This window comes from Hippopotamus amphibius, chromosome 17, assembly GCF_030028045.1.
Source record: "Hippopotamus amphibius kiboko isolate mHipAmp2 chromosome 17, mHipAmp2.hap2, whole genome shotgun sequence".
Lineage (NCBI taxonomy): Eukaryota > Metazoa > Chordata > Mammalia > Artiodactyla > Hippopotamidae > Hippopotamus > Hippopotamus amphibius.
This window is the reverse complement of record NC_080202.1, coordinates 40,853,902-40,880,032: the sequence shown is the minus strand read 5'-3', so window position 1 is coordinate 40,880,032 and position 26,131 is coordinate 40,853,902. Positions and strand designations below refer to the sequence as shown.

Here is a 26,131-nt window from a genome sequence, read left to right as displayed (position 1 = left end):
GTTCGGTTACTGAGTTGCTGCCTTGGCCAGAGTCCGGAGCAGCCGCCGCCCGAGCGCGCCGAGCTCAGTTCGCAGCCTGCGCCGGCTCCCAGCCCGGCCCGACCCCTACCCAGCCCGGCCAGGCTCCAAACGCAGGTGCGGACGATCGGGGCAGGTATCTCTGGGGAGAGGGAAGAGGGGCGAGCGGCTGAGAGGCCGATTCCCGAGGTCTCCTGGCAGGTGAGGGCGGGAGCCAGGGAGCGCCACCCTGCACCAGCGGCAGGGGGCGCGCTGGGGTCCTGGGCGCGGCGACCAAGTGGGCGCGAGGTTCGGGCGGAACGCGATTCGGGGCTCCGAGAGCCGGCGTCCGAGAAGGGTGGGGAGGCATCAGGGCAGGTGCCTCTGGGTCGCGCCTCCCCCGGGACCCGCGGAGCTCGCTCGAGGCCGCGTCCCTGACTCTGGCGCTGCCTCCTGCGGAGGAGACTTTAACCTGCTCGGCCTGCGTCCCAGCGCTCCCTCTGTGGTCAGGAACGTACTGTTTGGGAAACTTGCTGCCGCTGGTCTCTTTGGGGCCACCCTCACCCCACCTCACGCGTCATCCTGGCTTTCCCTCCCTCTCTACTCCCCCAGGCCTGGGTGGGGCCCTATTGTCTGCGCCCGGTTTGCCCAACCGTGGGGGCTGAGCGCACATTCTCCCAGCGACGCGGGCCCCACCTGTCGAGCAGGTGAGCACACGGAGTCCAGAGGTCCTGCCCTCCAGCTCTGCGAGCCCGGTCGGGACTGTACCTGCGGCGCGTCCCTCTGCTCCGCTCGGCTGGGTGCCGGGCTCTGGCTCCGCCAGCGGAGGCGGGATGGGATGGCCGTGGGATTGGTGCTGGGCCCGGCGCGGAGCCCAGCCGGTGTCTGGCACCCGTGGCTCAAGACTGGGGTCTGGGCGGAGGGGTCGTGCACGGGTGGAGAATTCACCGGCCCAGTTTCCAGTAGCTGCGGCTTCCAGAGTGTTGATATAGGAACAGCGCTACCCTTCCTTTCTATCTTCTTCTTGGCGGAAAAATCACCCAAAACAAACTTTCCAGGAAGAAGTATTTACGGCAGCTTTCTCTGGGGGGTTTCCTGCTTCCTTGCCTTGGGCTTCCCCCAGGCTTAAGGGGTCCTTCTCGGAGCAAAGCCCCCTCCCCCAGCCGGCCAGGCTGAACCTGGGCCAGTGCCTGCGCTGTGACCCCGTCCTCCCAGCCCCCACCGCCATCCTGTTTGCTGGGCCCCTGGGGCCTGAGGTGGGGGCCGGGGTGGGGGGGGAGGGGGGCCAAAGGGGAAGCAGCTTCTTCCTTCTCTTCCTGCCTCCGGGGACCACCACACCCCCTCGCAGGAGGCCTGCTCTACAGGCTCTCTCCCGAGCTCTGCCCCCCTCCCCAGGAATGGGGGTGGGGCAGGGCCGGGCCAAGCTGGCTGAGGGTGGGGGGGAGCGATTGTTCTGATCTTTTTTTTTTTTTTTTCCTCTGTCCCATCCCCCATGTTATTTAGCTGGCTGGTGATTGAGTCCGAAGAGTGCAGAGAAATGAGGCTGGATTTCCATTTGATTTCTGGGTTTTGAAGGTGCATTCCTTCAGGAGGCTTTTGCAGTCGTTTCCCCACCCACCCCCTTTCCTGAGAGTAATTCGATGGGGAAAGTGGGACTGGAGGAAGACTTCAGTGGGGAAGATTTCAGACAGCTACAGTAGCCGCTGCCCCCCGCCCCCAATTCCCTGAGAGCCCCTTCCCTGGCCTCCTTGGGGAACAGAGTCGGGGAGATGTAAGAGCCAAGAGCCAGGTTCTCCTTCATTCCTGGGATGAAGGGAAGATTGGGGGGATCAGGGTTGTTTGCACTGACTCACTTGGGAGGACCCTTACCGCTACAACTCTACCATGAGGGTAGATGGGAGAGTGGGGGTGGAGGTCAGACCCACCCCCATGGAATGTCCTGGGTCGGGGGAGTTCCATGCCTCTTCTGCTCCACGGGTGTCACAAGGGCAAGGAGTTTGGGCAAAATAACCTGTTTTCCCTCTTCTCTGTGCCAAAGTGGAGGAGGGGAAGGCATTGTAATTATACGGGTTAAATGGTTAGTTTAGCTAATCTGGTTTGTGGCTGCAATGAAAAGATAATACTGAGGAAGTATTGCTAGGAGGTGCAAACTGGCTACTTACTGGACTGGAAGGAGAGGGAAAAAAAGGTAGGATCCACGTGGTCATTTCTTGCTAGGTCAAGCCTCAGCTTGGGTGACATGAGCCCTCTCCATCCCTCCACCCAGTCCCACCCCGAACCCCAGTTAGACCCTGTTCCCTCTGGAACCTCTGTTTGGGCTGCCAGGGATGAGGCTTTGAGAATGCATCATGTGGGAACAAAGGGGTACCGATCTGGCAGGTACAGGTGAGGGGGAATCTCCCCGCCTGGGAGGGCTTGGGGAAAAGAGCCACCTTAGAATGAGATGGGGCAGCTGACTCCGCTACAAAAGGGCTATTTGGACAGATGTTATAGTGGGGCAGTTCTGAGCATAGGGGTTTAGGCTTGGTCTGAGCTAGGTTTGATTCCCAGTTCTCCTTGGTCTAGTCACTTCACCTCTCTGAGTCTCAGTGACCTCCTGGGCAAAATGGAAATAATAATACCACCCACCCAATAAGCACTTGATAAATGGTAACTTAAACGGCAAGGGACTACTTACAGATTGCAAGCACTTTCATGAACTGTTCTCACTTAATCTTTATGATCATTACTCTAGGCAAGTATCGTCACCCCATTCTGCAGGTGAGGAAATTGAAACTCAGGGGAGTTAAGTAACTTGCCCAGGGTTGCACAGCGAGACCCAAGTAGGGCCAAGGCTGGCATTTGGTCCTTTGGCTCCAAGCCCAGAGCCCATCCTGCTGTATCACCTAGCGTGGCTCTGGGAAGAATTCTTCTGCCATCCCTTTTTTGATAGTCTCTGCTTGGGAGTTGGGGAGAAGGGAATTCAAGAGTCCAGGATGGTGTGTGTGGGTGGTGAAGGTGGGGGCAGGTTTGTCAGGTGGGGGTGACTCATGTCCCAGCCTCCAGCCCTCTGAAACCTCTCCCCCGCCATGGCTTGGTTTTGGGTTCCTGGTGGAGGGGGCTTTCTCCCCAAGGCCAGGGGCTGTGGCGGATGTGTGGAGGAGGTTGTGGCAGGGAGAGGAGGGCAGGGGTCAAAGCTGCTGCTGCCTCCTGGCTTGAGCTGGACAGAACCATGGACTGTTCTGGGCTTGTCCCTATATAGGAAGTGGGAGTTGTCTACTTTGCAGGCGGCTGGGGCTGTGCCAGGATAAAGGGGGGCCTATTCCCTGGGGAGTGGAGAGAAATGAAAGTCAGATTTAGGACTGGGCCAGTGTTCTGCTGGGCTCTACCAGTCAGCACTGCCAGGCTGCTCTTGCTCCTGTGCTGTGGAGCTGGGAGCCCTGGGGGCTGGGAGTAGGTTTTCTGCTGCTGAGAAGGCCTTTCGGGTGATGGGGGTGGGGTCAGCAGAGCCTTGGTCCTCGAGGGAGGGGCTGGTGTCACTGTTCTCAGACCTGCCTGACTCTGGCTCGTCTGCCAACTGGGCACCTGACACCAGAATGGGCCTGGGAAATGGGCCTCTATCCGTGTCAGTACAACCTGGGTACGAGCCTGTCAGCACAGGGCTTCCAGATCCCTTGAGGTCAGGAGGGTCACTAGGCATGGGGAATTATTGATCCTGGAGAAGAGAAGGCTGAGAGGACTTGATGTGCCAAAGAAGGAAAGAGAATGAACTCAGTCCTGGCTGGCTGATTGCGCAAAGAGGGTGACAGGCTTGCAGTTTTCCAACACCCCTGAGAACACAAGAGCAATCGGGACTCTTGTGGAAGGAATGGAGGCTAGACAGGAGGAAGGACTTCCTGCATGCTGGAGATGAGATCCTGAATTGATGAGGAAGAGGGAGAGGCTGATGGAGGCTCAGGGTTTGGCTCTTCTCTGAAGAGAATGAAGCAGGGCCCCATCCGGATGAGCTGGGGGAGGGCCTGTCTGCCCCAGGAGAGAGGGCAGATAGGAATCCCTACCTTTTGGGGCAAGTCTGAAGTCTGTCGGGGTCCCTGGGGAAACTCTTAGTCTTGTGTCTTTGGGGAGGAGAGACCTGGCCATGCGAGGGGCAGGTAGCCATGAGCGGCTGGCCCAGTGACCCCTGTGAAGAGAAGGAGTAGGGTGACTGGGGCAGGTTGTCAGGGTTTGCGTCTCTGCAAGCGACACCATGAGTCCTGCCTCCCGGGACGTAGTTGAATCTGGTGGAGGTCTGGGGGGCATGGACTGCCCTGGTTTCCAGCAGCTTCCCTGGCTAGGCTGAAGAGAAAACTCTGACCATTCCCCCTTTGCTCAGCCTCCTGGCACCTCAGCCTTTGGTGGCCCTCAGGGCAGGAAGCTTAGCTTTCTATGACCTGCAGAGTGTGGGTTAACAGGACAGCTGTCTTTCCTCACTGTAGGGACAGTGGATTCTTGTCTCTGGTGAATGGCAGGGACGGGGGACAACTGGGACGGGGCTGGAAAATCAATACACTGCTTATTTGGGGGTGAGTGGAGCTTGTATTCACTACACGACTCCCACTTGACTGAAAAAGTAATACCTCGTTATTTTACAAAGCAGTTGGAAAGTTTAGGAAAGTTTACGAGAGGGGGAAAAAAAAAGTCACCCATAAGCCTACTCCGTCGAGGCATCTACCACTAACATTTCTGCCCCTTCTCTTTTGTTAGCATCCTCCTGTTTCTCAGCCTTGCTCTTGGATGATCTCGTGCTCTGTATACAGTAACAAATTTTGACCAAAACTTTATTCCAAATCCTGGTTTTCTCTAGCAAATGCTGAACAGGGAATTAAGAGTCGGGTCTTCCCTGCTTTTCCAGGAGAGGGCCAGGCAGCGATCCTTGCAGAATGAAATTCTGGGGAATCAGACCCTGAGGACTGGACATGAGCTGGGGTCAGGCTCCCCAAGCCTCCCTTGGGGGTGGTTAGGTGGGGACAGCGGGCACTTGTGTACTGAGGTACGTTACCAACCCAAATGAATCCTTAGCTGTCGTTTCCTGAAGCTGGTAAAATGTTTTTCTGTTCCCAGGAGTCCTGGTTTGGGATTTTTGCCCACCCAGGGTCCCCAGCAGGGAATGGAGCTCCAGCTGGATTCCTCTCCAGGGGAGCCCGGAGGTTCCCAGGGTCCAGCCACCTGGCCGGGCATTTCCCTCTCCTCCAAGTCCCCTTCATTTTCCCACCCTGGTTTGTTTGCTTTGGGCAGGAGCCCAGAAGGAAGAAAATAAACAGCAGCTGGGTCAGCCTGACCTGAACCTCCTCCACCCCCAGCCAGTCCTGGACCACAGCTCGGGCTGCCCTCCAGACCGGAAGTAAGGGGTTTCCTCCGGAAGCTCAGGATAGGCTTCTGTGTCTTCTCCCGTCCCCAGGGCCCTGGCCATGCGTGGTGCCCGCTTCAGTCTCTGCCCGTCTGGAATGGCCAGTCTGATGGCAGAGACCACAGTCTCAGACAGGGAACATCTAGTCTGCGGGTGGGGGATGTCTCTCCTGGAGCCACCCGTCTGAGGGAGAGGCCTCGTCGGGAAGCCCCAGCCCTATGGAGGAGACAGGGCTCTCAAGGGAGGCAGTCCTGTCTGTCTCCGTACTTTTCTAGAGTCTGTTTCCGTCTGTGCTTGGGACTGCTGGCCACATCTCTGCTGGAGCCAGAGACAGAGTGGGGACGGGTGGGGGCTGGGGACCCTGTGGAGCCCAGCCTCTCCCCTGAGGCTGCTATGTGGGGAATGTCCAGGCCTGACTGGCCTGCGCATCCCGGCTGCAGAAGGCAGCACATGTGACCCAGGAGAGGGGTAGTGTTGTGTCTCCACCTGGCCTCCCCTCCAGGACCTGGACATAACTCGTCCTCCCGGCCACACCTCTGCCCCAACCCCAGGGGCTCTGGCCTGGGGCCGGGAGGCAACTCCACTCATAGCCCTCATCTGAGGGGTCAGGGAAAGGAAGCCTGGGTCTTGCCCTGGATACTGGGTCCCAGAAAGCAGACTGGCTGCCGGCTACCTTGCCAGCCCTTCGCAGCTGGCTTCCTCTGCTGTTTCTTTACTTCCCTAATAGAAGAACGCTTACCTAGGCCCTTCCTATCAACAGAAGCCTTCCACAGTCACGGCTGTGTACCATCCACACCACACACAGCGTCTGAAGAAAGGAGTGTCTTGATTGTCCCCATTTTACAGATGAGGAACATGAGGCTTCAGGAAATCGCGTGACTTGCCCAAAGGCACATGGCCAGCGAGTGGGGCTGGAAGGAGCCTTCCCCTGACTCCCATGCTCTCCCGCCCCTGCCCACAGCCCCCTTCCCCTATCGTTTTCTGAACCCATGATCCGTGTTTGCACAGGGTGCTGGCCTCCGGCCCCAGAAACTTCTGGAGGGCCCTGCCTGCTCTAATGCAATGTTTCTGAGCTGGGTCCCAGCACGCCTCTTAGGCAGCTTATTCCTGTCCTGGTTTCCAGGTGTCTTATTGACACTTGGCGTCCTGCAGCCCAGCCCAGCCTGTTACTGCCGGAGGGTGAGGGCTGGGGCAGGAGGCTGATGTAGCTCTGGTGGGAGTTCTTTTTGTTTATTTATTTATTTTAAATTTTTAAATTTTTTTGGCCGGGCCACTTGGCACGTGGGATCTTAGATCCTCGACCAGGGATCAAACCCAGGCCCCCCTGCAGTAGAAGCGCGGAGCCCTAACCACTGGACCACCAGGGAAATCCTGGGAGTTCTTTTTAATGTCAGAGCTGGGCCACACTCTGCCAGGACAGTCTTGGATTTAGAGTGCCTGGTGCCAGCCCGCTGGGTCAGCCATGCCGAGGAGGAAGCAAGGGAGACAGGCAGGGTTATACCCCAAAGCAGCCCATTGCTTGCTTGTAGATTCCTGTCCAGTGTGGACCGGTGGGGGAAGGGTCCTTTGCACACCCTCTCCAGGGCCCCTGTCTCTCTTCCTGTCTCTTGCGAGCTCCCCCACCCCACCCTGTGATCTCTGAGCTGGCTTCTTCCTCCTGTGTTGCCAACAATAGAGCCTACTTGCTAAACAAAGTGCCCCCATTCAACTCAGAGCCCCGCCCTGTGTCTGGCTCTGCCCTGCTCCAGCCAGGGTGCATGGGCAGGGCCCGCATCTGTCTTGCCTCCTTCCACCCTGGCTCTGTCCAGGGACATTGTGACAGGCCTCACTCCAGGTCCGGGGCGGAGACGGACGAGACCCAACTGGGTGCGGCCCCCGCCACCCTGGGAACTGCAAAAACAGCACTTTTGTTTCTCGTGAAAGAATTCTCCTGGTTCTCCTGGGGAGTAGGTGGGGAGAAAGGTGGGGCCGCTTGACGGTCTTGCCTGAGGTGTGACTTATATCTTTCCCGTGGCAGGAGTAGCCCCCCACCAGCATCCTTTCTTCAAGAAGTGTTCCGGTGTGTGTCCTCTCTGAACTGCTTTCCACCTCTGACCGTGTCCACCCTCAGCCTTTTCTTGTCTGTCATGGGAATTCTGACTCTTTATTCCTAGAATCGTAGATAGCAACGCTCCTCTGAGATCACCTGGGCTACACTGTAGGTGAAGCACAGAGAGGGAAAGCTGTTGCCCAAGGACACCCAGCAAGTTTGCAGCAGAGGTGGGACTAGAACCTGGGACTCCTGATGGCGGAGCAGCTAGTGCTCGACTCCACCCAGTGCCCCTCCCGCCCCCGCCCCTCACTCTCCTCTGCACCAGGGTGTCTCTGGCGTTCTCTCCCTGACCCCAGGGTGTCCCTTGTTCCCCGGATCCCCTGTTAGGATCCAGGGGAGCAGCCCTGCCTTGTGGGCTGGAGGCTGGTTGGGAATGAGGCAGACCTGGATGGCGCAGTGCCGCTGTTTTTCAGCCTGGAGCTTGTTTGCTCACCTAGAAACTCGGACTCATAAAATGCCAGCCAGGGTTGCTTCTAGGGAAGCATGAGATTCATTCGCTGGTTGAGGCAACCCCACCCCCACCCCAACCCTACCCCTGCTTCCACAACTCCCCTCTGCCATGGGTCCTTTGACCTCTGTGAGGCCTCTGTCTCACGCTGGGCAGCTGTCCAGCCCTCAACTTCTCTTGGCTCCAGGCCTGGGCTGGTGGGGGTGGTCAGGGGACTACTAAGGAAAAGCCCCTCCTATGGCCCGCCTTGACCTCAGTGGTCCCTTTGGACATTGGGCTGGCGAGGGGATGGTCCCTGAGGTTCCGGCCTTGGCCTGTATCCCTCTCTCACTTGGCTGAAAAGCACCAGGGATAGGCGGCGGTCTCTACTGGGGAGCAGCTTTTTCTGGCTCGGCTGGGGTGTTTTTACTGATAGGGCTGGAGGTGTCCAGTTTGTCCTGAGAGAATCTGACTGAGGCTCGGCCTCCAGATGTTGGCTCAGCCCTCTGCTCGGCAAAGTGGCCTTTATAGGGTTAATGCGACGGTATTTACTGATGCAGTTTCATCTTCCTTTCCCAGTGCTTGGATGTCCAAGGCCTCCTACCTGAATTTTCTCTCTGGGGGCTTCTCGGCGACAGGCTTTCTCCTCCCAAACTCTCCTGTATTCTCTGTCTCTGTCTGTCTGTCCAGGGAAGGCAAGAGTGGTGGGCCGTGTGTGGTTAGGGTGGGGGCGAGGGGGAGGGCTCTCCCTGAAATAGCCACCCTTGGCTGGTGCCTGGAGAGCGGCTGGGCACATCTGGCGGCACCGAGCCTGCCTCTGTTTATCGACCCGAAACTCTGAGTCACTCTGGGTGGTGGGAGGAGAGGCAGGAGCTGGTCTGGCTCCTGCCGCTGCCTGTTCCAGGTGTGCTCCTGTGTTCCCAGGCAGGGAAGGAGCCGGAGTCACCATAAAAGGCAGGGAGTCAGGAAGGATCATTGCTCTCCTCCTGGAGGGTGGCCCTGGGGCCATCCCGGAAGACATATCCCTGGTGATCTTTGTTCCCGGGGGCGGGACCAAGGCTCACCAGTCACTCCAGCCTCATCCTCAACTGGTCTCCCAACACAGTGCCACAATGGGTTTGAGGTGCTGGGTGCTGTTGCCCAGCTTGGGGTCTGTTTGCCATCTGAGGCCACACTGGGTATGCACAGGCCACAGGCTCGGGTGTCACTCATGCCTGGGCCTGGTCCCGGCTGTCATTTCTCTACTGTGCCCCCTCACCGGATGGAGCCTCGCTTTCCCCATCTGTAAATGGGGGAGCTTCAAAACCTGCTTGTGAGGGTGATGGCCTTCTTGAAGGACACCAGGAAGGCCCTCACAGCTCCCCTTGCCCATCCTCCCAGCTGCTGGACTCTGGAGGTCAGTGCCCGAGACAGGGGAACTGGACAGACCAAGTGGGAGTCACCTCCCTGGTCCAGAGTTGGGCTCAGCTATTCATGAGTCTCAAGTGCCCCAACTCACTGAATAGCAGTGAGCACCCTGAGGAGGCCAGGAGGTGAGAACACACCATGGGGGAGAGGCAGTACTGATACGCGGCCATGGCCACCGACATAGAACACCTGCTGTGCGCCAGGCAGGGGGCTGAGTCCTTTACAAATCTTGTCGTCACAACAGCCTGTGAGGGAGGTGGTGCTACCCCATTTCACAGATGGAGACTGAGGTTCAGTGGAGCGGTGAATGGCCCAGTAGCATGTGGTGAAGATTTGAACTGGTGGGGGGCACTCAGAATTCTGGGAAAGGCTTCTAGGAGCTGGGGTGCTGGAGAGATGAGGTTTTCAGGGCCTGAGCTTCTGGGGTAATCCTGCCTCATCTGCAGAAAAGGGAAACCTGCTCCCCAGAAGAACCTGTTTGACTGCTTCCCTGCCCCACCCAGTGTCCCGCCCAGTGCCTGGGATGTAACTGCCTCATCCCTGCAGCCCTTCCCAGGGGGCCCCAGTGGATGGGGTTGGGTCTGCGGGACTCCAGAAGCTGCTGGGGGCTCTGAGCGCCTTCTCCTGCTGTGGGGATTTGAGGCTGGGGCAGCAAGGTGGGTGAGCCCAGGGCTGGATTTGGGCATCTAGCCCTTTACTGCCTCTTCCCCGTGGGGTTCACCCCACCCTGGGCTGGGGGCCAGAGATAGGAGCCCAGGTCTCACACACAGGTTTCCCATCCTGGGCAGTCCCTCCCTGGCCTTTTGCCTCCCACCCTCCTCCACAGCCCGCTGGGGCCCTTGATGCTGTGCTGGGAGTAAGGGGTGATGAGCAGGGCCTGGGAAGGGCCTGAAGATGGGGACTGGGCCAGGCGATGTGATGCCCCACCAGAACCAGCTAATTTCCTGCCCCTCCTTTGTGTCCCCAGCAGCCACCATGGAGGTGATGAATCTGATCGAACAACCCATCAAAGTGACCGAGTGGCAACAAACATACACCTACGACTCGGGCATCCACTCGGGGGCCAACACCTGCGTGCCCTCGGTCAGCAGCAAGGGCATCATGGAGGAGGACGAGGCCTGCGGGCGCCAGTACACGCTCAAGAAGACCACCACCTACACCCAGGCGGTGCCCCAGAGCCAAGGTCGGGATCCCTGGGGACTCTTCCATGGGACTATTCCCGCAGAAAACCAGGCTGGGCTCTGGAGGGAAGTCAGGGTTAAAGGAGGCAGACTTTAGGGGGCTCCCAGTCTGAGGAGGGAGGTGCAGCTCCTGTTCTAGACTCACCGGTCTGAGGGAGGAGGCGTAGCTCCTGCTCCTAGAGACCCACCCAGTCTGGGGGAGGAAGCACAGCAACTTCAGGGTGCCCCCATTTGGGAGGGAGGCAGATTCCTCTTCCCTGAACCTCTGGTGTAGACGGGAAGCATAGACCCTGCCCAGCAGTCTGAAGAAAGAGGCACAGTCCTTGCCTGCCGTGAACTTACAGTGTGATGAGGAGGCATCACTGCTGCTCTCAGGGAACCCAGGGACTGTGGGGAAGACCTAGTCCTCTTGCTCCAGGAGCCTTAAGCATGCAGGGGAGGCAGAGCCTGGTTCTGGGGCTTAGTCAGGGGTAGGGATGCCCAGCAGCCCAGGGGGCCCTGCTCTCTGGGGGAGAGAAGTATCCAGTCCTGTCTGTAGTCCACAGATGTCTCCAGGGTCCTGAATGTTGCAGCGTGGTGAGCCTGTGGGAGCTGGGGAGAGTGCAGGGTAGGCCATGGCAGCCTGGGCCACTGCAGAGCTCAGCCTCTGCACCCCGGGGAGCTGCCCTTGACAGCAGGCAGAGGCCTCTCGGCTTGTCAGGGCCAGGCATTGTGTTGGTAGATAAAGTACCGCATCCAAGTGGGAAAGCCATGTGGTTGTCTCCCCATTCTCGACAAATTGGAGGGTAGAACCTCTGCCTCCCTCTCCTCGGGGTTTTGGGACACTCGCCAGGGCAGGGCTGCCTGGGAAGCTGGGGCACCTGTTTGCGGGACTCCCAGACCCACCAGAGTGTGGAGCCTGGACTCTGAGTTGAGAGCCCCCTCCTGCTTCCTGAAACCCACAATCCCGACTTTCCCTCTGACCGGTTGTATTCTGTTGGGTGGCCCTCTGGGCCTCTATTTGCCTGCCCATATAATGGGAGAGTTACCTCCTTTGGGGAGCACGAGGGTATAATTAGAATTGTGAGATTTCAGGATTGAAAAGAGACCAAGGTTGTCTCATCCTAACCCTACCTGATTGTTAAGGGAAGCGCATAGAGTCAGGGTTAGATTCTGGAGTCAGGCTGTCTGAGTTCAGATCCCAGTTTGGGTTCTTATAACCTCTCTGTGTCTCAGTTTTCCCATCTGTAAAGTGGAGATAATAATAATCTCTACCTTGTAGGGTTGTAAGATTAGATGAGAAAAGTATAAGGAAAACACTTAAATCACTGCTAGGCACATAATACAGGCACACCTCGTTCTGTTGCACTATGTGTCATGGTGATCTGTAATCAGTGATCTTTGATATTACCGCTGTGACTTGCTGAAGACTCAGATGATGGTTAGCATTTTTCGGCAATATTTTTAAATTAAGATATGTACATTTTTTAGATCTAATGCTATTGCACACTTAATATACTACATGTAGTGTAAACATAACTTTTATATGCAATGGGAAACCAAAAAATTCATGACTCAATTTATTGCAATATTCACTTCATTGTAGTGGTCTGGAACTGAACCTACCATATCTCCGAGGTATGCCTGTACTCAAAAAAATGTGAGCTATTTCTTTAAATAATAATGATCTCTGACTTTTTTTTTAGTGATATATGCCAGGCACATGCATCCTTTCTTTTAAGAGCAATTCACAACTATTATCTCATTTAGTTCTCATAAGAATTCCCCGCACTGGACAGAATAGGCGGTGCCCCATTTTACAGATGATGTAACTGAGGTGATGATGCCCTCCTCAAGGTCACTGGTTAGAGGCAGAACTGTGGTGGGCTGGGAGGCAGCCCAGAGAACCCAGATGGGATGCCTGCTCCCCAGTGTCCCCCCGCCCGCCTCCTGCAGCTCAGTCCTTGCCTGTTGGTTCCCAGGTGACCTGGAGTACCAGATGTCTACGACAGCTAGAGCCAAGCGGGTGCGGGAGGCCATGTGTCCTGGTGTGACAGGAGAGGAAAGCTCGCTGCTGCTGGCCACCCAGGTGGAGGGGCAGACCACCAACCTGCAGCGGCTGGCCGAGCCATCCCAGCTCCTCAAGTCGGCCATCGTGCATCTCATCAACTACCAGGACGACGCCGAGCTGGCCACCCGGGCCCTGCCTGAGCTCACCAAACTGCTCAACGATGAGGACCCGGTCTGTGAGGGGCCTGGCCGGGGTGGAGGCAGGGTGGGGGGGCAAGGGGGAGAGTCAGATGTCAGCAGGAGAGGGCCTTACCTGGGGCGGAGGGAGGTCATTGACCCAGAGCCCCATCCGTGGGAAGAGTCTGACCCGGATCTGTCTGAGCTTTGTGGAGGGGGTCTCCTGGCCCTTCCTTCTCACAGTGGCAGCCAACCTGGCCCAGCTGCTCACATCCTCCCATCCTCCCCCCTGCCCCCCAGGTGGTGGTGACCAAGGCAGCCATGATTGTGAACCAGCTGTCGAAGAAGGAGGCATCTCGGCGGGCACTGATGGGCTCACCGCAGCTGGTGGCGGCCGTCGTACGCACCATGCAGAACACCAGTGACCTGGACACGGCCCGCTGCACCACCAGCATCCTGCACAACCTCTCCCACCACCGCGAGGGACTGCTTGCCATCTTCAAGTCGGGTGGCATCCCTGCCCTGGTCCGCATGCTCAGGTACCTTCCCCTACTCACTGCGGGAGCCTGGGGCTTCCCCTCCCCTGGACTCCCCCTTCCCCTTCCTGGGCTTCCATACATTTATTGAGCACCTACTATGTGCCAGGTGCAGAACCTTGCCCAGTCCTGGTGCTCAGCTGCTCACAGCCTAGCAGAGGAGACGGGCATGTGACAGGCAGATTAGTTACAGGATATAGTATAGACGAGGGCAAAGGTGTGTCCAGGATTGGTCAGTGGAGCTCCGAGAAGCTGTTCACTCTGATGGTAGGGAGTTGACGGATGAGTGGAGTTTGGCTGGTGTAGATGAAGGGAAGAGTGTTCCAGGTAGAGGGAATAGCATGTGGAAAGTGCCTTGCCACCTTTATCTTTCCCGGCCTTGCAATGTTGATTGGCCTTTTTCCTTACCCCTTATCAGGCTGCGCCTTCCCTAAGGGTGGAGATACTGATCTTACTCATTTCTGAGTCACTTGCAGGGCCTCTTTAGCATGAGGCCTCCTGCGTGGCAGTCTGCTCAGTAGGGACAGGTATTGAGGAGCCCAGCTGTGAGCTTAGCACTAAGCTGGGAGCCCAGAGCAGGAAGAGTCATGGTCCCAGTGGAGAGAGGAGAGGTGCCGTGTGCTTTGTGCATGAAAGTGGGGCTGGGGGACTTCCTTGGCGGGCCAGTGGTTAAGACTCTGTGCTTCCCCTGCAGCGGGTGCAGGTTCAGTTCCTGGTGGGGGAACTAAGATCTTGCATGCCATGAGATGCAGCCAAAAAAAAAAGTGGGATTGGACACAAGGGATACCACTGGGGTGTCAGTACTGGGGAAGACTCCCTGCGAGAGGTGGCCTACATTTACCTGGGACCTGACTCACATGACCCCTCTGCCCCTATCCCAGCTCCCCTGTGGAGTCGGTCCTGTTCTACGCCATCACCACACTGCACAACTTGCTGCTGTACCAGGAGGGCGCCAAGATGGCGGTGCGCCTGGCAGACGGGCTGCAGAAGATGGTGCCCCTGCTCAACAAGAACAACCCCAAGTTCCTGGCCATCACCACGGACTGCCTGCAGCTCTTGGCCTACGGCAACCAGGAGAGCAAGGTGGGCTGCACCTCGCCCCCAACCAAGACGTGCAGCTGCCACGGCACCACCGTCTGTCCAGCTGCAGCTTCCGGCTGCTGCCTCCTTACCCTTTTTGGGTTAAATATATATGTATATGCAGATGTACATTTCTCATCATATTATTGGATATTTTGCAGAAAAGGGGAAAAAAATTGATTGTCCTGCCACTACTGTTATTTCCACGTGACTCCTCCAGTTTTCCTGTGAACATACTTGTATACAGCTGTAATCATAGCAATGTACAACTCTGCATCTGTTTTCTACACGATATTAATTTTTTTTTTGCTAGACTGTCCTCAAAACCACCCTCAATAACAGCAAATAGCATTTCATTAAGTGGAGGCCCCAGACTTTATTCTGAGGGAGGGCATCTAGGTTGCTCCTGATTTGCTACCTTCGCAGTGCTGTAATGAACGTATTTGGATACACAGCTTTTCCCAAAGAGTGGGAAAATTTTTTCATTCATGGGGCTAAGGGTTTTTAATATTTCTAGGCTTTTGTCCGATTGCCAGATACTTTCCAAAAGGATTGCATTATTTACAATGCCATCAGTGGCAATGTATGTTAGTAGTTTCACCTCATCCTTGCCAGCATTGTATATTACCCTTTTTTTTTTTCTTTCAACATTTTGGCTTATTTAATAGTCAGCAGTTATTGAGGTTTTAGATGAAGCTCAGTAATAACAGCTCTGTCACCTCCCCCCTTCCTTCCTTGTTCCTTGTCATAGTCCCCATCTGTCTCACACTCATTTTCCCCCTCCCCCCGCAGCTCATCATCCTGGCGAACGGGGGACCCCAGGCCCTTGTGCAGATCATGCGCAATTACAGCTATGAGAAGCTGCTCTGGACCACCAGCCGTGTGCTCAAGGTGCTGTCCGTGTGTCCCAGCAATAAGCCCGCCATTGTGGAGGCTGGTGAGTAATGAGGTCCTTGAGGATGGCCCATGTGGCTGGGTGGGCGGGGGTGGGGGCCCTGACCAGGCTCAGTCAGCTGTGCTCCCCTGTGGCTGACGTGCCCCCATCTCCCACCCCAGGTGGGATGCAGGCCCTGGGCAAACACCTGACGAGCAACAGTCCCCGCCTCGTGCAGAACTGCCTCTGGACCCTGCGCAACCTCTCGGATGTGGCCACCAAGCAGGTGAGGGAGGCGTTCCGGCCTGGGTCCACCTCTTCAGCCACCTTGTCCTTCCGTCGTACCACGTCCAGCCTCCTCTCTGGGAGTCTGACCTTAGGAGCCAGGGGAGGCCGGAGGCCTCTAAATCTTGCTGCATTGTGGCTGAGGATAGAATTGCCCTGAGACCCCTCATCCCCTTAGCTCAAGGCTCTAATCCCTGTTAGGGATTCAAAAAGGGGACTAGATGAGGGAGGCGGATATTTCCAAGCTGGGATTCAGGTGGTACCAGAGGAACAATTCTGACCTCGACCCTGGGTGGGGGACAGTAGTGTGCAGGGGAAGGCTTGGGAGTCCCGAGGCTAAAAACAACTTAAGGAAAAATGCAATTTCAGGACAAGTTTTCTGGTCCTTCCTTCCAACCCGACTGTCATTGCTAAGAATTATATCAATAGGCTGCTTATGGAGCACCTGCCATGCACTGGGCTCTGCTAGGCACTTGGGGACATTGACTCCTTTACCCCTTTCAGTACCTGGAGGTAGAGTACCTGGGGCCCATTGTTAGATGAAGAAACAGAGGCTCAGGGAGTTAAGGAATGGCCCTTGGTCATGGCCAGTAGACGGCAGAGCTGGATTTGAACCCAGGACGGTCTGTCTCCGGGGCCTGGGGTCTTTCTGTTCCACCCCAAGGCTCACGTGGCATCCCCTGGGAGAAGTGAGGCTTCTGTCTTAGGGATGTTTCCTGAAAGCAGATTTGGCCTGGGGCCCACTGAGTGGGCAGCAGCAAAGGTCCAGAAAGGAGAGAAGTGTGTAGAAGTGGGTCAGCTGGGCCATGGAAGGGTAGACATCCTAGACAACTTCCTTCTGGCCTAGGGGCCTCCCTCGGCCTGGATGCAGCACTGTTGGGTCTGAGGACCCAAAGGAGGGGCAGGAGGGGGTGAAGAAAGAACATGGAGCTTAGAGACAGGCTTGGGTTCAGGTCCGGCCCGTGAGCTGCGGGTCTGTGGACAAGGCCGGCAACTTCTCTGAGCCTCAGCTGCTCCATGGGATGGTACTGCCCTCTCTCGGGGTGTTGGCGGGATCATAGGGGTGAACACACACAGGCGTGAGCTGAGCTGAGTATGGGCCCAGTGGGCTGGAGACCCCCTTAGGCCATCTCGCTCCCCTGGACATACTTGGAAGATGCTGCGTTTGGAGTCTCCCTCACTCTCCACTGCCTCCCCTGACCCCAGGAGGGCCTGGAGAGCGTGCTGAAGATTCTGGTGAACCAGCTGAGCGTGGACGACGTCAACGTCCTCACCTGTGCCACGGGCACTCTGTCCAACCTGACCTGCAACAACAGCAAGAACAAGACGCTGGTGACGCAGAACAGCGGCGTGGAGGCGCTCATCCACGCCATCCTGCGCGCGGGCGACAAGGACGACATCACGGAGCCCGCCGTCTGTGCCCTGCGCCACCTCACCAGCCGCCACCCCGAGGCCGAGATGGCCCAGAACTCCGTGCGCCTCAACTACGGCATCCCGGCCATCGTCAAGCTGCTCAACCAGCCCAACCAGTGGCCACTGGTCAAGGTACTGCCCGCTGCACGGTGGGGTCAGGTGAGGGGAGGAGCTCTGAAGACAGGATTAGGTGCTGAATGGGTTCGGGCAAAGCTGCAGCAGCTAAAATGCAGTGGCTCCTACAAGACAAAAGTTTTCTCCTCTCTCGTGTACCGGTTTAGACCTCCACAGTGGCTCTGCTTCTGAGATCCAGAATCCTTCTGTCTTGAAGCGCTCCATCCCCTAGAATAGGGCTTCAAAGTTTAACATGCACAGGACCACGCTGGGTGGTCTCATTCCCCTGCGGGCTCTGATTCAGTAGGCCTGGGGTGGGCCTGAGAGTCTGCATTTCTGACAAGCCCTCGGGTGATATTGGTGGTCCGTGGAGCACATCCCTGGTGCCAGAGGGTCTGGACATTGTACAGAGGTTGTCCTCACATGAATGGTCGGACCGCATCCTCCCCACAGGTGCATTCTAGCCTTGGAGAAGTGGAGAGGGCTAGTAGCGACCGGAGAGTGGGACACACCGCGTCAGCCCACACTCTGGAACTTGGTCATTTGGTCACATGTAGACGCAAGAATGTTAGTACTGTGTCACGTGTCCTGCTCAAACTCAGGAGGAATGCTAAAAAGACAGCATAGGGAGGATTCTGGGGACACTTGGTGTCTGCTGTTGGGAGCCAGGGTGGAGGCTTCTTCTCAGGAGGCTGCCTGGGTAGAGGAGCGGTGTATCAGTTCCCTGTCACAGGCAGGGGAGGTGAGGCTGAGCCAGGGCGGAGCTACAGGTGTGTGTGACACCCGGTGCCAGTGAGGGAGCTGCCATGGACTGGGGTCTTGTCAAAGGGCAGAGGAGCCGGCTGGCAGGGGCTCCTGTTGCTTAAGTGTTCAACAGTTTAACAGTCCGGATAAGAGTGGCTCTAAGTGATTACATGTATTGTATTTTAAAGAAAGGGCAGCACGTGGTCCCTCCTTGGGCTTGGTCCTAACCACAAGCTCGAGGTGGTGGGGGGTTTGCATCATGACCCAGCAGCTAAGTTGACAAGTAACCTTGGCTGGTCATCTACCCTGTGCTCACGGTCTCATCTCTCCCATGATTTTCATCCCTGCCCTCCTGGTTTCTTGTTTTGAGGATCAAATAAAACGATAAATTGCTTGACAAGACCCCAAGGAACCCTGGGAAGCCAGAATGGCTCCTGGGAGTTGGAGGACCCTGGGGCGGAGACCTCTTCCCAGAGCCGCCTGCTGGAAATTGATTACAGTGTGAGCGTCACCAAAGCAGGAGGCTTCGGGGTCAACCCTAGTGAGGACTCCCTGATAATCAGGGTTTGGGAACTATCAGAAAAGCAAGGCTATGTTGTCTGGGGGTGGGGGGTGGTTAAGAGAGAGGGGACAAGGATGAGAGTCAGGGCATGGGGGCCGGTAGAATATTCTGGAATGGGGTATCATTTTAGCAGTGGCTGTTAGAGTTAGACATGAGGACCCACAGATCAAATGGAATAAGGGGCGAGGGCTGGGGGTGGTCTCATTCTCTGGAGATCTTCCAGCAAGTCTGTGGCTGGCCTGGGGGACAGAAGAGATGAGAGGGGAAGGAGGAGATGATGTTGGAGAAGTGATGCCCAGGAAATGCCCTTAATGGGTGTCCCTTTTCTTGCCAGGCAACCATCGGCCTGATCAGGAATCTGGCCCTGTGCCCAGCCAACCATGCCCCACTGCAGGAGGCAGCGGTCATTCCCCGCCTTGTCCAGCTGCTGGTCAAGGCCCACCAGGATGCCCAGCGCCACGTGGCTGCAGGCACACAGCAGCCCTACACGGTAAGAGAGCTGCTGGGGCCTGTGACTACCCACGCAGGGAGTCAGGGTGTCCTCTGTGTGAATGTATGTGCCTGTGAGCGTGTAAATAGGGAGGTGAGTTGCAATTGATGCCAACTCCAGGGACCAGTGAGGTTTGCCAGTGTCATGGGGGTGTGTGACCACACCTAAGGGCCATCTGTTGCTATGCCCCAATGGCTCGTCTCATGCAGGATGGTGTGAGGATGGAGGAGATTGTGGAAGGCTGCACTGGAGCCCTGCACATCCTCGCCCGGGATTCCATGAACCGCATGGAGATCTTCCGACTCAACACCATCCCCCTGTTTGTGCAGGTGCGTCTGGGGCAGGTGGGCAGGAGAGGTTCCCCCCAACCCTGCTTTTCCCCACTGCTGAAACCGGAAGGTTGGCAGCCGTGGGCCTGAGGGGGTCTGGGCCAGGCATCAGGAGATCTTTGGAGGAGCTTGGAGAAAAGTGGTCACACCAGGAGTGACCACTTAGCAAACTGCAGCATGGGAAAGTCTTTCCAAGCTCAGAGGCAAAGCAAGAGGCCACAAATGAAAACAAAAACTACGTTTTAATGTCCGAAACAACCTAAAAGCATTAAAAAGTAAATAGCAAACTGGGAAAATATTTGCAAGCGTCACAACAGATAAGAGTTTAATATTTTTCATATAAAAGAGCTAATTAACACTAGACTCCAGTTACATAGGAAGAGGCACATGTAATTTCCAGACGGCTCATAAACAAACATTACTCAACCTCAAGAGTTTAAGGAAATGAAACTTACCCTGCAGTGGCAGCCCATTTTCCACTATCAAATTGGCAAAGAAACAAATGGGAGTGGTTTGTGCTGGTGAAGATGCGATAAAACAGGCAGTCTTATATACCCTGCTGGTGGGAAGATAAGGTGGTAAAACCTCTCCAGAAAACAATTTTGCAATATGTACAGAAAGCTTTGAAAATGTTTGTATTCTTTGATCAAGTAGGTCTGGGACTCTCTCTTTATGAAATAATATAATGTAATTTTTTAAAATAAGTTTATTTATTTATTTATTGGCTGTGTTGGGTCTTCATTGCTACACACGGGCTTTCTCCAGTTGTGGCCATTGTGGGCTACTCTTCATTGTGGTGCACAGGCTCCTCATTGTGGTGGCTTCTCTTGTTGTGGAGCACGGGCTCTAGCTCACAGACTTCAGTAATTGCAGCACAGGGGCTCAGTAGTTGTGGTTCATGGGCTTAGTTGCTCCGCGGCATGTGGGATCTTCCACTGCGCCACCTGGGAAGTCCCAGTGTAATGTAATTTAAAATATGGCAGAGATGTATGCACACAAGTGACAAGTGCAATGTTATTAATAATAATTGAAAATTAACCGACTGTCCAATGATAAAAGAGAATGGTTAAAAAAAGAATGGTCCAGGGCTTCCCTGGTGGCGCAGTGGTTAAGAATCCACCTGCCAATGCAGGGGACACGGGTTCGATCCCTGGTCCGGGAAGATCCCACATGCTGCAGAGCACCTAAGCCCATGAGCCCCAACTACTGAGCCCATGTGCCACAACTACTGAAGCCCACTGCTTGAAGAGAAGTCACCGCAATGAGAAGCCCGCATACCGTAACTAGAGAAACACTGCGCACAGCAACGAAGACCCAACACAGCCAAAAAAAAAAAAAAAGAAAGAAAACAGAATGGTCTGTTATGTGATGGTAGACAATGGTGTTGAAAAAAAATTTTAGTTTTTGAGATTTTTTTTCCTTTAATTATTAATGTTCAAAGTAAGGAATTGGTGCTGGTAGCTACTTCTACTTGTAATTGATGAGGTTTTATAGTTTTTGTTGTTGTTTTGCTTTGTAGCATTCTCTCTCTCTTGAGTATCAATATGAACTCATAGATTTTTTTTTTTTCTTTTTTTTTTGGCCATGCCGCATGGTCTGTGGTTAGTTCCCCGACCAGGTATTGAACCCGTACCCTCGACAGTGAAAGCACGGGGTCCTAACCACTGGACCGCCAGGAAATTCCCATAAACTCATAGATTTTTAAGGAAGAGTTATTGAGTAATATGGGAAAATGCTTTATGCTTCAGTGTTTGATAAAAAAAAAAAACAACAACCAGGAATCAAATATATGTATATGACTATGATAAAAACCCAGTGGAAAGAAGCTATATCTGGGTGGGAGATTGTGGCTGGTTTGCTTTTCCATTTCTTTATACTTTTCTTTGATTTTTCACACTTTCTACTATGGGCCTGGGTTAAATCCAAAAAGCGAGGCACAGATGGGCAGGGCGGTGAGGTGTGCTGCTGGCCCGCCTCACGCCTGCCGCGCGCCCCCTCTCTCCAGCTCCTGTACTCCTCGGTGGAGAACATCCAGCGCGTGGCGGCCGGGGTGCTGTGCGAGCTGGCCCAGGACAAGGAGGCGGCCGATGCCATTGATGCTGAGGGCGCCTCAGCCCCACTCATGGAGCTGCTGCACTCCCACAATGAGGGCACTGGTGAGGGGCTGGGCTGGGGGCGAGGGGGTCGAGGGGGTTGAGGAGGGAGGCTGGGCCTTGCTCCCCCAGCCTGGGTGGAGGCAGCCAGCTGACTTGGCCTGTCCCTTTCTCTGCTCAGCCACCTATGCTGCTGCCGTCTTGTTCCGCATCTCCGAGGACAAGAACCCAGATTACCGTAAACGTGTGTCTGTGGAGCTCACCAACTCCCTCTTCAAGCACGACCCTGCAGCCTGGGAGGCTGTGAGTATCCCGGGTTGGGCTGCAGTGTCTGGTTGTGCAAGTTGTACACTGCACAAGGATAGCACCTTTTGGGGGGCCTCTACCATCCTATCAACTTCATAGATTTTTATTTTATAATTGGATCATTTATGACAGTTCCCAGCAGATGGAAATAGTAAGTTGAACCATCTACTGTTTTGAACCTGCAAAATGGCAATTTTATTTTGTACAAACTAATATGAAGTGTTGGGGCAGGGGTGCAGGTTAGAGAAAGGCACCCCTATACAAGGCTGGTGGCTGCCCTGATCCTGGGTAGGGCAGCTCCCGGCACCCAATTCTCTAGTCCTCTCCCTGCCACTCCCCTGCCCAGGGCTGCTCTAGTTCTGTGGGTGCACCCAAGCATGAACGGTGGGACCCTCCACCTGGGGAGGTGCCTGAGGACAGGAGTTTATCAGGGTACTGTGTGACCCCATCTCATCCTCTGTTCTTCCAAGGGGTCTTTGCTTTTCCCTTGGCCCCTTTATAGAAGCGTCCCTTGCTGCCCCCAGCCCAGAGCCTGGCGTTTTCCGCCCTTCCTCCTCCCCCAATGTTTCTCTCTGTCTCCATCCCCAGGCCCAGAGCATGATCCCCATCAATGAACCCTATGGCGATGGTAAGCGTGTGTAGAGTTCCTCAGGACCCTGGAGAGCCCGGGGCAGGGGGGTGCTGTGCAGGCGTGTGCGAGGGGGTGGCTTTGTGTCCCCAGGACCAAAGGACCAGTGACAGCCATGCTAATGTCCACACGTAATCCTGTCCGGGTCCCTGACGTGAGAGTCTGGGGAGGGGGGCGGGCCCACTGGGGGCGGGCCAGGGTAGAAGGTGTGGTGGAGGGCTGTCTAGACCCCCGCAGGGTAGCCTGAGACCCTGGACGGAGCTCCCTTCTCCTCCCCAGACATGGATGCCACCTACCGCCCCATGTACTCGAGCGACATGCCCATGGACCCCCTGGAGATGCACATGGACATGGATGGGGACTGTCCCACTGACAACTACAGCGACGGCCTCAGGCTCGCCTTCCCCACTGCGGACCACATGCTGGCCTAGCTGCCTGGACCCTAGTATGGCGCCCCCTCCCCTCCTGCTTTGCAGCTCTCCCTGCCCACTGCGGGCTGCTGAGACTCGGGCTTTCCCTTCCCTTTAGAACCTCCTTCTCACGGAGGCCCTCTCAGGTTTCCGTTGAAACCCTGGCTCCTTTTTAAGGGAAACACGTGTGGGGCCTCTTGGTGCTGAGCTCCCCTGGGAAGGCGTGCCTCGTCTGGGCTGCCTTGTTCTGTTATCTTTGCTTGAGGCAAGGAGTCCTGCCCCTTCTTCAGTGGTGGGTGGGTGATGCACGAGCTCCTAGGGGCCATGGGGCTGGCCTGACCCCTCTGTGTCTGCCCCTCCCCCAAGGTGCAGTTCCCCATCTGAAAGGCTCTCTGTGCAGGCGATGGGGTGAGATAGCCAAGTGCCTGAGCCTGGGCAGCAGGGCTGTGACTTCCTGCTGAAACCCGTGCCTCCAGAGGTCCTCTGTAAGGTCTCTCTTGGGATGGTGATCTGCTCCCGCTTTTCGGTTCCGGGCTGTGGGTCCAGGGCCTGACACCCCCTCCCATCCCCGAGGCCCTGGCACTAAAGCTTTAGACTCGAAGCACCCACTCTGTCCCCTCAGAAATCCCCCCTCCTCCCAGGCGGCCCATCTCCAGCAGCCTGGGCCCCCCAGGGCTTTGGTTCCGTCTCTGGCTCTGATTTGGTCGCCGAACACCAACTGTGCTGAGAGCCCCGGGGTCTCCAGGACCCAGGTTCAAGGCCTAAAGGCCCAGAACCCAAAGCTTATCTTGAAAAGTTCAGGGCTCATCCCAGGAGATGGGGCGGAGATGTGGAGAGTGGGTCCTCTGCTCCAGGACACTGCCTGCTCCCTCCCCAGGACTCTCAGTTGGCTTTGGCCCCTCCCGGGGGAGCTCGGGGACAGCTGCCTCACACCCCATCCTGACCACACGACGGCCCTAGCTGACCCCCTGAGATGTGCTCTTGGCTGACCCCTCTGGTGTGCGGTGAGGGGCTTTCTCTTCCCCTTCCTGTTTCAAACGCCCCCCACCACCTCCTGCACATGGGTGTGGGGGCTGGGGAGGTCCCAGCAGAGAGTTTTATTGTTATCGCTTTATGTTTTTGGTTATTGGTTTTTTTGTATAGACCAAAGCAAAGAAAATAAAACTAACACACAGATCTGATGGAGGCTGTTTCGGGGGGAGAGGGATGGGTGGACAGGGCTCCCTCAGCAGCCTGGTGACTCCTCAGGCCGGATCCCAATTGTCCTCATGGCCACCTTGTGTGTGGAAGAGGCAAGGGGGTGGGGGAGAAAGAGCATCCCGGGAGCCAGAGTTGATTTCATTTAATACACGCAACTTGGAACCTTAGGAGGCTAGGAGGGGGGAAGAGATGAGTCCCCCCTTTTGGGGACACGAGGCCATATTTGTCTCTTAAATGAGGAACCTCCTTGCCGGCCTCTCAACCTCCAGCCTACTCTGCCGCTGTCCAGCTTTAATGAACATTGGCCGACCTCTCCTGAGCAGAACATTCCCCATGACCTATGGCTTGGAGTCTAGGCCCCTTATTGGTCTGTGGTGGGTCCCCCCCAGCCCCTGCCCCCCTCCCCTCCATCCCCTCAGCCAGCATCCTCCACGCTGTTTCTTGACTCCTGATCTGTGTCCATGCTGTTCCCTCTGCTGTCATTTTACCCATCAAGGTGTAACTTTCAGCTCATGTGATGGTACCCCATCCCTGTCCCCAAATTCTCCTTCCTGGGGAGGGCTGAGTATAACACACCTGCCAAGCCTGGGACATGTGGCCCCTGTGGGCCTGCTCTCACTGGGTCTGTTGCCTCATTTCTACACCTGACTGGAGCTCGGGCAGTGGAAGGAGGCTGTGGCCTTGTTCGTGGAGGAGCAGTGGCGCAGGTGTTGGGGGCAGGGCAGGGAGCCCAGTTAGGTGGCAGCTGAAGGGTGCAGGTGAGAGGTGATGAGAGGCTGAGCTGAGCTCCACTGAGGGGAGCCATGGAATGGGAGGGGAGAACAGGATTTTCAGAGATCACGAGAAGGTCTTTTTTTTTTTTTTCCTTCTGGCCATGCCTCGTGGCTTGTGGGATCTTAGTTCCCCAACCAGGGATTGGAACCCAGGCCCTTAGCAGTGAAAGCATGGAGTCCTAACCACTGGGCATCCAGGAATTCCCACAAGAAGATCTTTTAACAATGCAGTTTCTTATACTCTGTGTTCAGGGCCTGTCTTAGTCTGCTCGGGTTGCTATAACAAAATACCATAGACTGGTGGCTTAAACCACAGACATTTATTTCCCACAGTTCTGAAGGCTGGAAGTCCAAGATCAAGGTGCCAGTAGATTCCGTGTCTGGTGAGAGCCCACTTCTTGGCTTGCAGACAACACCTGCTTGCTGTGTGCTCATGAACTTTCCTTGGTACTGGCTCATGGAGAGAGCGATTTCTCTCCCTCTGCTTATAAGGGCACGAATCCTGTTGTGAGGGTCCCACCCTTGTGACCTCATCTAAACCTAATTACCTCCCAAAGGCTTGTCTCCAAATACCATCACTCTGAGGCTAGAACTTCAACATATTCTGGGGGAGGGGGACACAAAGACATTCAACCCATAATAGGGCCCTGATAGGAAACACTCAACTTGGGTAATTTGAGAATTTGGTAAAGGGACAGTTTGCAAAGTTGTGGGCAGGTATAGGAAACAGGAAAGGAGAGGGTAGTACCTGGACTAATTATGGTGGCCTCACCTCCTCTAGCCTCAGGCAAGAAGGGAAAGAGTGCTTTTTGATGACAGGACCCTGTGGATGAGGTTCCTGACAAGGGAAGGCTGTGACCTCACTCCTTCCTACTCGTGCTCCCTGTTGGCTAAACCCAAGCAGAAACCAGAGAGCCCATCAATGTGGTCTCTCCATATTGTATCCCACTGCCCAGAGCAGAATGGGGAGAAGATCTGGGGATGCCAGTGGAAGATAACTCTCTCACCCACCCCCCATCTTTCCAAAAGAGGATTTAAGACAGCTTACAAGAAGGGATTGCTCTTTCAAGTCTCAAAACAGACAATGAGGACAAGGGAAAGGAAGGGGTAGCAAAGCACCCATGTTAAGGGTTCATACTAGCCATGATTGAAATTCCTCATTAGGTGCTGAGCTTCCTGGCAGCCTGGTCAAAAAGGGAAACAAGTTAATCTCAGTGGAGTGAGTTGGCCACTTCTTCAGTTTTCATATAGGAGCTGAGCCCCACACCCTTGAGAAAGTCAAATCACTTCTCTGAACTTCAGTATCCTCATCTGTAAAATGGAGATAATGCCTGCTCCACCTACTAAACATGAGGATGAAATGAGAAAGCACAGCGATTCCAGCAGGAAGAAGGGGAAAGGGTAAGGGTTTTTTCCTAGAGAGACATTGCCTTTTCACTTTCCAAAAGGCACAGACATCCACTCCAAGGACATATCTGGACATGGGCTGGACACTGTCACATGACCATCCCTTACTGCAAGGAAAGCTGGGAAACAGAATATTTCAGCTGCACACATTGCCTCCTTGATAAAAATCAGGTTTACGATTTTTATCAGAAAGGAGACATAGAGGACTTGGGATAGATGATCAGCCATATCTGCCTCAACTGGGAATGAGTG

The 26,131-nt window shown here is 55.5% G+C and overlaps 1 protein-coding gene across 6 annotated transcripts; it reads left to right on the top strand.

The window, feature by feature from the left end:
* The first annotated feature begins 2 nt into the window (after positions 1-2).
* JUP (junction plakoglobin) lies at positions 3-23,675 on the top strand. Of its 6 annotated transcripts, XM_057715129.1 has the most exons (15): positions 38-135; positions 610-704; positions 10,256-10,471; positions 12,431-12,690; positions 12,936-13,174; positions 14,053-14,254; positions 15,044-15,188; positions 15,308-15,411; positions 16,617-16,955; positions 18,578-18,733; positions 18,943-19,062; positions 21,068-21,218; positions 21,337-21,458; positions 22,050-22,089; positions 22,369-23,675. In XM_057715129.1, exons 3-15 carry the CDS (start codon positions 10,264-10,266, stop codon positions 22,518-22,520), a joined length of 2,238 nt encoding a protein of 745 aa, XP_057571112.1. In that variant the 5' UTR covers positions 38-135; positions 610-704; positions 10,256-10,263; the 3' UTR covers positions 22,521-23,675. The 6 variants fall into 6 exon arrangements, with proteins under 6 accessions (XP_057571111.1, XP_057571110.1, XP_057571113.1 ...); XM_057715128.1 differs by lacking the exon at positions 610-704 and having other exon boundaries at positions 3-135; positions 10,259-10,471; XM_057715127.1 differs by lacking the exon at positions 610-704 and having other exon boundaries at positions 3-135.
* Positions 23,676-26,131: the final 2,456 nt, after the last annotated feature.